Source organism: Orycteropus afer, unplaced genomic scaffold (assembly GCF_000298275.1).
Source record: "Orycteropus afer afer isolate SDZICR_OR568_19922 unplaced genomic scaffold, OryAfe1.0 scaffold00023, whole genome shotgun sequence".
NCBI lineage: Eukaryota > Metazoa > Chordata > Mammalia > Tubulidentata > Orycteropodidae > Orycteropus > Orycteropus afer.
In genome coordinates this window covers 5,535,870-5,546,922 of record NW_006921610.1, presented here as the reverse complement: position 1 = coordinate 5,546,922, position 11,053 = coordinate 5,535,870, and the positions used below count along the sequence as shown (strand labels likewise).

The following is an 11,053-nucleotide window of genomic DNA, read 5'->3' as shown; positions in this document are numbered from 1 at the left end:
AACCACTGAGCCTATGCCCCCTAGCTGCCCTCCAGGTCTGAAATTGAACCTAATCCTGTGGCTTCCAGTCAAACAAAAGAGAGGCATATGAGCTGAACATTTACATTACGTAGATACACTGCTTGGAGAGATCAATCATGGGAGAATAGAAGGACTGTGTATGCACAGGGAGACAGCCCAGGGGGCAGGAGTGCATGGGAGAAAAGGACACAGTGAAGAGGTATCTATGGGGAGGAAGTGGGAAGAGAGCTGTTGCATTGTGGGAAATAGCAGTCAATGTCATGAGGCAAAGTGTATGTGAACTGCTGTATGGAAAATGAATTTGCTGTGTAAATTTTCACCCAAATCACAATAAAAAATTAAAAAAAAAAAGACAGAATAAGGAGGACAAAAAAATACTGCCTACTGGAAACTCTATACTTTGCCCTAACACAGTTTATGTGGGGAAATTCACAAAGCAAACTTTGCATTTATTTTCCTCTACATCTTTTTACGTATGAGTCTCCTATTGAGGATTTTGTCTAGCAAAGTTTATTCATCCCTGACTTGGAGTTCACCTACCAAGCCGAGTGCTGTCTTGCTCTACCACCCCATCCCTCCACCAGGCAAATGCCCATCCATTAGGTCTCAGCTTATCTAACACCACCTATGGAAAGCTTCCTCTGACCCCTAGTAAGTAAAATTAGTCAAAGGCAAGAAATAATTGGTTGACTTCCAATGTCATGGTAAACATGTTTTAACAAGTCTACTTGTGGGTTATCTGAGTCTCTTGGAAGGAGTTCTGATGGCGCAGTGCCTAAGGCTTTGACTGCTAACCAGAAAGTTGGCAGTTCAAACCCACCAGCCACTCTGCACAGGAAGACAGAGCAATCTGTTTCCATAAAGATTTACTGCCTCAGAAACCCAATGGGGGTCATAATGAGTCAGAATCAACTCAATAGCAGTGGGTTTAAGTCTCTTGGAGAATGTAATTGGTTTAATGTTGTTCAGGGCGATGACATTTTATAACTCTGGAAAGTTAGAAGGATAACTCCTAAAAAGACTGATAAAGTGTGATTATTTTTTCTGTCTGGTAGAGAAAAAAAATTTTTTTTTTTAAACCCTCAAACCAGTTTTATGGCACTGTAGGACATTAGCCAGATTTGTATGTAATTTAGCAGTCTACTGACTTTTTAATTCCATTCCTCATGTTCTCTTTTGAATCAGCTGTTATTCTGCTGTTTCTCTTTATTTAATGAGATAAATGAACTTTGACATGCTCTTTTTCTATGCAATTTATGTTTTTAATAATTTGGGAATTATGATTGACACATCCTAGTTAAGAACTGATTCTTGGACCCCCACCTGAAGTGCTCTTATAGCACACACTCTATTATAATGGCTCATTTGCCTTATTAACCTCTTATGGCTCTACGTATGAGCTCAACAAAAAATTTCCTGACTGAATTATTTTACCCAAATGCACTCAAATCTCTTTCCCTCACTCTTCTTCTCCTTTTCCATCATGACCTGAAACTACTACAACTTCTTTTTTAACTTGATAATGGCTCCCTTACTACCTGTAGCCCTTGAAAAGGATAAATGTATCATCTAATTAAATGATAGTTTTTCTCTGACAATAGGATGGAGTTCATGTCCTCTGTCTGTGCTTTAGTACTTTGCAAAAATAAATGTTAATAAAAATTACTACCACCACTTTGGAAAAACTGTCAGCTTTTATTAAGACTATCAACTGGCTACAAAATAGCATATTATAAGGAAATGCTGTCAAACAAATGAACTATAAAATGGACAATATGTAAAAATACCTGAAATACATAATTTTCTCTAGCAGAAAATGCTATAACCATACATGTAAAACAATTGCTATTCAGTTGAATAAGATCATGGAATAAGCCACACTATTTTGAGCTAGCTTTGTTAGGACTAGTCTATTGGTATTAAATTTGTGAAATTAATAGAAAAATATAACTTGACACTATTATCAATTTATTGACTTTCAGCTTCAAATTCACGACTTGTGCCTACTCTGTGAAAACAAATCTAGTCCCGTTAAATATGTTCCCTTTACCAATGACATGTTAAGCTTTCTCAGCAGAGGGTGCTGGAGGATCACTGTAAGAGGAGTCTGCCTTCCTGCTTCCGGTGTGTTCACAGGGCAGGCTCCTCAGCCCAGCAGTTGTAGCACACACACCTTGCCCCAGTATCATCAGCGCCTGGCTTCTGCAGTGTGTGCAGCTTCTCCAACATCAAGCTCATGCCGTGCGGTTCCCCCAGAGCTTAGCCCTCAACACACAACTCCCGCAGTGATGTGGCCAGCAGCACCTGGTCACCGGCAGCTTCTACCAACACTCTCCTCAGCCAGTTTTGTAATGAAATGTCCCTGGAAAGACATTCCCCTATAAACAGCTTTCACCAGCAGCCTGGAAGATGCTTGTCTAGAAGATGGATTTCTAGCAAGATCCACCAGCATGGCACCACAGCATCCCTGCCATCTAGTGAGCCATAGCCAAGCCCTCCTCTACAAAGTCTGGATCTCAGCTTTAAGGTGTGGGAGTGCAGGAGGGGACTCTTCCTTGGATGCTCTATCTCAGCCCTAGGAGTGGTAGCTGCTCCTTATGTCTCTTATTCCTATATTCTTTAGAGTTTTCTCTATTTCTTACTAGTCAATCCCTTGTTCCTTCAATACTGCTTGTGGTGGTTAAGTTTGTGTGTCAACTTGGCTGGGCCTGGTTGAGTGGCTGGGCAGCTGGTGGAAGTTATTCCCCATGATGAGATTGGCAATCAACTCCATGGTGGAACCTGCCACAAGCAGCTGAGTAGCTGCTTTAGGGATGTGGTCTGCTTCCTGTATATAAGAAACAGCTTTGGGAATGGTCTCTAGCTTATGGCACACTTGAACCCTGCATATAGCCATGTCATTGTTCAACAGCCTGCCATGCTCTGCTGACCTTGAGACTTTCAATGGACTTGAACTGGTGGCCTGCTGTGTGGTTTGGTAACATCAGGACTGTACCATTTTAATGTTGACCTTGGGCTTATTAGCCTCAGCAGCCAGTAGCTGCCTGAGTGAAGAGATGCCTCTAGCTTCAGTGGGCCGGGAGCAAGAGGCAGAGCTGAAGCCCAAGGTCAAGAGGCTTTCACACAACCCCTAGAGCCTGACACTTGGAACTCAGACTTCTAGCCTCCCAAACTGTAAGAGAATGAACTCCTGTTTGTTCAAGCCATCCCATTTGTGATATATTCTCATCAGAGTGGCACTAGGTAACCAGAACACTACTATAGTTAATAATTCTTCAAATATTCCTGTTCAAATTACTATGTGGCTTCTTTCTCCCGGTTGGACCCACACTGATACAAACGCCTAGAAACAAAATAAAAATGAAACACTTTCTTAACTTAAAGAAACCTTATCAGGCACTTGATAAAAGCAGCAGTTTCCCATGATGTGTCATTTACTCACACAGCAATGAAATTATATTTACAGAAATGTAAATTATTTACACATTTGGGATTGAGATAGCTAAAAAAAAAAACTGACAGCATACAGAGAGATTTTCTTATGCTTTCTCAACTGATATAAACAGTTCAAATAATCATATTTGAAATCACTTACTTTGAGATGAACAAAACAAACTGATTTTATTATCTATTAAACTGGGAGAGTTCCTGTAGTGACCTCAATAGTTAAAATTGGTTAAATGTAAAGTAAACTCAGGGGAGTTAGAGAATAGCTAACAAGCTTTCTTACCTTCTTCAGTAAAGAAGCTTTTAAAACCTACTGTTAACTTTGAGCCCTGGGTGGCGCAAATTGGTAAGCACTCAACTACTCATCTGGAAATTTTTTCTTTCAGGGTTTTATATATACTTTCTCATTGTCTGCTCGCCTGCATGGTTTCTGCTGAGAAATCTGAGCTTAGTCTTATTGGTTGCCACTTGTAAGTAACTTTCCGTTTTTCCCATGCTGGTTTCAGGATTCTTTCTTTGTCTTAGGTTTTGGTGTTTGATGATGCTATGGCTTGGTGATTTTCAGCTACTCACCTGAAGGTTGGTGGCTCAAATCCACTCAAAGGCACCTCAGGAATATGCCTAATAAAACTCTGCTTCTGAAAGGTCACATCCTTGAAAATCCTATGGAGCAGTTCTACTCTGCCTACAGAATTGCCATGAATCAGAATCAAGTTGATGGCAAGTAACAACCTTATTATCTACAATATTACTCCTCAAATGCTATTACTTTAACATTATAACTACTAGAGGGGAAAAGGAAAAAGGCACTACAATTTCTTTCAAACTGCAGGAGCACGAACATTTCATATAGCCTTTATCAGGCTAAAGCAGCAGCAGTGAAAATGCTCCACATCCCTGTAGTCTTGCAGCAACCAGATTTTGTCAAGTTATAAATACCTACCTCAAAAATATTTTCCATTTAAGTAGCATCTCAAGTGGTTTTTGCCAACATTCTAATTCTTTGTAAATGTTAAAAAATTGCCAAGAGCATAAAAATAATCATTCGAACTTCTCATATGTGAGAATCAAGGCTACTTCTTTTTCTAATAATTTGGGGCTGCAGAAAAAATGAGATTTCTTCAAAGTTTACCAAACTGTTTTTGTGGGGTTTTCCACAGTTTTATACCTCAGATATTATCTTTGTAGTCACACAGCCTATGTTAACTCCAGACCCATCCCTTGTCAGCTATCTAATATTAGAAAAGCGTTTTAACATCTCTAAATTCTAGTTTCTTCACCTATATCATGGAAATAATAATTCCTACAATAAAAGTTGGTTGTAAGGAAGAAACGAGATAATGTGTGAATAGCTAGCGTGTGCATGATGTAGTCCTGCTCTACTGAGGAAGCAATCATTAACATGACTATTGTTGAGATTTTATTAACTAACCTTTCGCCCTATTAATTTCATTACCTGTTTTTTAAATAGGTAAGTGTCAGAAGAAGATCCTATAATGTCAATGTGTGTCCTATAAAAATTTACCAGCACTTGAAGGTAACTTGAACTTACTTGCTCACATGCCAGTTTAATAGTTCTTTTCTCTTTATTCTCCTTTCCTTCCAAAACAAATGTCTCTTTTCTAAGCTTAAACTGAAGAGAATGTGAGTATTTCTCAACGAGCTGTTTTGCATGCTTTACATCACTTGGCTGAGACCCACTTTGAGCACTTCTTAGACAAACTGTAGTGATATCACCATCCACTCTCTCTTGACTTAGAACATTAAATTTTTTCAATGTGCTTTCATAACATCTGCACTTCTGTTTCAAGTAAAGGAACACATCTGTGTCAAGAACAAATGTTTCTCCACTTCTAGTCATCTCAGGTACTAAGGTCCTGGATGACTCCAATGAGTTATTACTTCTCTGTAGACTCCCCTGGAGGCTTTGTCTACTCCACTTTTTTCCCTCACTGACAAAATTCCTGTTTCTTTCTAAAAGAAAACTGGCTTTTAATAGCAAAAGTTCTCTGAGCCTCTTGATAGCCAGAAATGATCCTTGAACAGAAATTCTTCCATTGGGTTTCAAAGGACTGAAGCATAAAGTTGGGATTTTCTTTGTCAGGTCCCTTATCAGACTTTCTAGAACAACTTGTCTCCGAAAAACAGAAAGATCAAGGATTGCATTTACAGAGCAGAAGACCTAAAATTAAAAAAAAAAAAAAAAAAAGAGAGAGAGAGAAATTAAAATTGCATTGCCTAGTGAAGCAGACTAAACAAACACATTCTTTTTCTGCCACTTTCTCTGTCTCCACAGAGGTTACCCTAAACCAGACCCAAATGCCCAGCCCAGATTTCCTGGCTTCTTGCACCACAGCAGCCATCAAAGAAATCCCACAATCCCATCAAGGCCACATTGCTCAATCTGGTATTGCCAGTCCCTTACCACACACCCCAAAATAAAGACAGTCAAAAGTTTTTTAGCAGCAAAATGCTCTTTTGAAACAAAATCTTACGTAGAGCCATAGATAGAAAATTGTTCTGGTTCTGCTCTGAGGGTAAACGATGAGGGTGCAACACTTTTGGTCTTGTCCCCCTAAAGTGGTCCCCAACTTTGAAGTTCAACATACAGCTCCACAGAACCCTAGGTTTCTTACATAATGGAATCTGTAAAACAACGCTTTGAACTTTAACTTTTTCCTCCTATTTCTTATTCTTTCCTGATTTTTTTTTTAATTATGTTCATTCTAATTACTTTTTTCCCCAAATAAAGCCTAGGTACTGGATATCATCCAGGACAGCATAAAAGCTCACTGTCACTTCAATGCATTAACTAGACATATAAAAACATAAACAGGCCAGGAAATAATCAAAAAATTTCAAGAGATAAAATTTGGCCTGTATTATACTGACTTATATTAGGGAATTTGCATTATCTTCTTGTGTTTCCTTAAGTAAGGAAGATATTGCCGAAGAAAGGGGACTGAGAAGGGTAAGCACACCTTCAGCATCACACCTTACCTTTTCACTAAAAGGAGAGACTGTGAGTGGAACCTGTATAGTCTTCTTTTTTAGATGGTGTTTCTTTTTTCTGATGACGTTCTCTGCAACTAAATGGACACATTTCTGCCATTAGAAATGTTTGTGACAAAACATATGGCTCAACTCTTACTATCTAGAATGTTGAAGAGATTTATTCCCTGCATTTTTCCGGTAAATTCAACAAATAGTTTGTTTCCTCCTACTTTAACGAATTAAAATTAATTTTATGTGTAAATATGACCTTAATCAAACTTTCAAAGACATACCTAGTATACATATGAATAGAAAACTAAAATCTAAAAGTGAATCTCCACTGTTAAGTACTGCCATAAAAAGACTTCACCTTCTTGAATCTAGGATATAACACACTGTCTTGGTTTTCCTCCCAACTCACTGGCTGACCTTCTCAATCTCTTTTACTAATCCCCTTCTTCCAGTTCTGTAGGTATCGGCATGCCCCAGCCTCAGGCCTCAAATCTCTTTCCTAACCTTCACCCACTCCCTGGATGATCTCAAAATTTCCTATAGCTTTAGATACTATCACTGTAGCTGTATTTTCCAAAATTCTATTTTCAGCCTTGAACTTCCTCCTTTCTGTCTACTAGAAATCTCTGCTTTATTGTCTTAATAGGTCAATGCCCAAAATTCAACTCTTGATAACTATCCACCTCCCAAACAGACTCCTCCCCTAGTCTTCTCTATTTCAGAAAATGTCATCTGATCCAAGAGCAAGTCCTGAATACCCACCAGTTCTCATCATCTGCCCTACCACCACTCTCATCAAAGTCAGCAATGATTGTAATAGCTTCTCAACCTCCAAGTCAGAATAGTTGCCTAAGAAAAGGCAGCCAAGTCTTACCAATCCTCTGTTCAAAACTCTCCATCTCAAGTTGTTATGTTGATGAATGTCTTGGCATGTGTGTTTTCACCACAATAAAAGCAAATAAATAAATAAACCCGCCATCTCAGTAAAATCCAGAGACTTGGCCTTGACCTGTAAGTTACTTTCCATAAACTAGGCCCAGCTCTGTGTCCAACCACATCTCCTATTACTCTCACCCTTGTTCTTTATACTTGAGCCTCACAGACCTCCTGGCTGTCCTGCAAGGAGCCCAGCATGCTCCCACTCAGAGAATTTTTTATCAGCTCATCTCTCAGCCTGGAATGTTCTCCCCCTCCTACCTGCATGAATTATTCCTTTACTTATTTCTGCCCAAAAGCCACCTAAGCAGAGTATTTCCCTAACCACTCTATCTAAAATAGCACCTGCTATCACACTCTAGGAGCTCTGGTAGCGTAGTGCCTAAGGCACTTGACTGCTAACCAAAAGGCTGGTGGTTCCAACCCACCAGCCACTGCTTGGAAGGAAGATGGGGCAATCTACTTCTGTAGTAATACTGCCTCGGAAACCCAAGGAGGGGTCGCTATGAGTTGGGTCCTACTCAAGAGCACATAACAACAACAACAATATCACACTCTAATCCCTTATTGCCCTTTATATCTTTTCATAGCACTTATCACTACCCGACATATATTATATGTATATTTATTTGTTTATTAGCTATCTCTCCCCATCACAAAGAGTCCTGGTGGTACACTAGTTCAGAGCTCAGCTGCCAACTGTAGTTTGAATACACCAGCAGTTCCATGGGAGAAAGATGTGGCGGTCCGCTTCCATAAAGATTTACAGCCCTGGAAACTCTATGGGTCATTTCAACTCTGTGCTACAGGGTTACTAAGAGTTGGAATCAACTCAACATCAATGGGTTTATCCCCATCATATACGTGTTTCATGAAAGAAAAGATTTTGGCTGTTTCATTCACTGCTCTATTATCAAGGCCTAGAATGGTGCCTGACAAACTGACATTCAATAAACATTTGTGAATATATGAATTAATGAGTCCTCGTCTGAGTTACTGACTTAACATATAAAATATTAACTTCCAACAACACTGACATTCCTTTAGAGAAAAAAGGAGGAAGCTCCCACCCTTCCCACCATCCCTTATCTGCATAGCCACACTGAGAAGGAATGATCTAATGGTAGAAGACCAAGGTACTGATTATCCATGGTCTTTTGGATCTCTCTCTAGAACCTGTCTTCCCTCAAGCAGAGCAAGGGCTCTTTCTCTGCTCCTAGTTTTACCTCCAAAGGCTCACCAAGACTCATCTTTCTCTGGCACTCTCCTCACCTATGTCAGGGTTGGAAGGTAGGAAACAGAATGGCTCAACCTGATCTGAGTTAAGCCATACTTCTCCAATCCAATTTTACCAGTAATAAAGCAGACACTGTATTAGAATATCCATTTGAGTGCTATGTCTCATTATCATTGGTTTGAACAAATAAAAATAGAAATTATATCACTGAAGTCACTTTAAAACTCCCAAAGTAGTTATCTCTTGGTTGTGAAAGTACAGATAAATTTGTGGGGTTTTTATTTTTTTCTGTATTTTACAAGCTTTATACAATAAAATGCATAGCATTCAAAATACAGAAAAAGTGTGCATTATTTTACAGTCACTATCACATTCATCATAAGCCATTTTGACACATATTTTTGCTAATGTAAGACTGTCTACTTCTATATTCAGAATACATTATTTATTTTTAAAACTACTTATAATTTTACCAATCCCAAGAATCATTTTAACGTAATGCATTTTTAAAATCTGACTGCATAAGTGTTTCTTAGATTACAAAATTTTGATCTGGAAATACCTTTTTTTTCCTTGAATGTTACATATGCAACTCCCTTGGTTCTTGTTGGATATATCACATCTTCCACATCTCCACCCTCATTCTTCATATCCTGGAAGTAAATCTTCACTAAGGTGGCCAGTGATTGGTCACTAAAACAACCAACTGGAAGACCACTAACTACAACTGTTCTTTCAGAAGCTTCAGATTCCTTGACACTGGACATTGATGCCTGTTTAAAAGAAATAACGGGATACTCTTTGAAAAGGTAAGAGTCTACTGACTAAAAGCAACATCACATGCCAGCGGGAGAGGCTATCTTATTTAACAGATGTGCTACTGAAGATGTTTAGATACTTGAAAAACAAAATTAAAGATAGATCTTTGACTCACACCATCCACCAAAATAAACTGTATGTAAATTTGAGAGTTAAATGTAAAAAAATAAAATCTTTATTTTTTTAAATGCATTTTATTGAAATATAATTTATGTACAGTGAAATACACAAAATTAAAGAAATCTTTAGTTTTATAAATGGAAAATATTGTTAACATTTGTCTGATTTTAGGAAGGTCTAAAAATTTTAGGAAAGGATCCCTAGTGGCACAACGGTAAGCTCTTGGCTGCTAACCGAAAAGTTGACCGTTCGAACCCATGCAGTTGCTCTGCCAGACATAGACCTTGTGATCTGCTCTCATAAAGGTTACAGCCAAGAAAACTCCATGGGGCATTCAACTCTATCACATGGGGTCACTGTGGGTCAAAACTTACTAGACAGCACCTAACAACAAAAACAGTGGGAGAAGTCACAAAGGAAAAACTCAAAACGAAACAAAATAAAAAGGAAACTAACCACAAAATATGGTAGCTTAGAGGTTGCTATATGTTTTCTTGATTGTAGAGTCCAAAGTAAATAAGCCAACAAGAAACACAGCCCCTACTTTTATTGTCAGAGCAAGGAAAAGACATCACTAAAAAAAAAAACAAAAAACCTGGAACTACATGGGGGCTGCAGTGGAGTTAACCCTGTCTTCCAGCACATATCTGAGATAGAACTCACGAGTACAGTGCTATTGCAGACCCTGCCACCATGCTAGCCACAGAGTTCCTTCGTCTGGCTCTCTTTGAACTACGTGTATTAATCACTTAAGAGGCCTCTGTTTGAATGCTTTAATTTGTCCCCAGCCCTGTCTAGAAAAGTAGATATATAAGCTTCTCCCAGTTCCTAGGGAGTCTAGACTGACTACACCACTCAGATATAATCTGTCCTAAATTGCCCCAGGGAAGACAAGATGTTTCTTGGGCCCACGTGACAATTAATAGACCACCCAGTTAAAAGTTCTATGTGCTCTTGGTGAGTAGGCATCTGTAGGCCTCCGGTGAGCAGAGGCAAAATACTCCTTTTGACCTCCCAAGTCAAGAAGAGAATCTTAAAACATGTACCATCTCTGGTCCCTAATAGCAAAACAAAAAGCAGAGGAATAACAAAACAAAACAAAAGTAAAAGAATAAACTCAATTACAGGGAGCAATCAGTATAAGAAAGAGTTAGAGCAAATTTCTGGAAGACCAAATATGCTAAGCAAGATATGAAAGGATTAAGAGACAGTGAAAGAGTTGTAACCCACAATAAAGAAAGAGAAGTTGCAGCAAATAGGTGACAACCTATATGGCAAAAGCTGTGTAATATGGAAAACAGGGAAATGAGAAAAGGAACCAAAAACAGCTTTGGTGAAAGGCTATTGGTAAAATAACTGTTCTAGTTGACTACCTTCACACTCTGCCCCCTTTACATATGGACACAAGCTTGTGTGCATACATACACATACTACAATGAAGGCAACTGGGCTCACAACTTCAGGTAA

General features: G+C 38.8%; 1 protein-coding gene across 1 annotated transcript in view; it reads right to left on the bottom strand.

The window, feature by feature from the left end:
- Nucleotides 1-4,891: 4,891 nt before the first annotated feature.
- Nucleotides 4,892-11,053, bottom strand: part of RBM43 (RNA binding motif protein 43) — a 13,152-nt gene continuing 6,990 nt past the window's right edge. The window contains exons 3-5 of the mRNA XM_042783653.1: nucleotides 9,210-9,420; nucleotides 6,469-6,557; nucleotides 4,892-5,650 (exon numbers count right to left, since the gene is read on the bottom strand). Of these exons, the coding sequence (XP_042639587.1) occupies nucleotides 4,892-5,650; nucleotides 6,469-6,557; nucleotides 9,210-9,420 (1,059 nt within the window). The remainder of the gene's footprint in view (nucleotides 5,651-6,468; nucleotides 6,558-9,209; nucleotides 9,421-11,053) is intronic.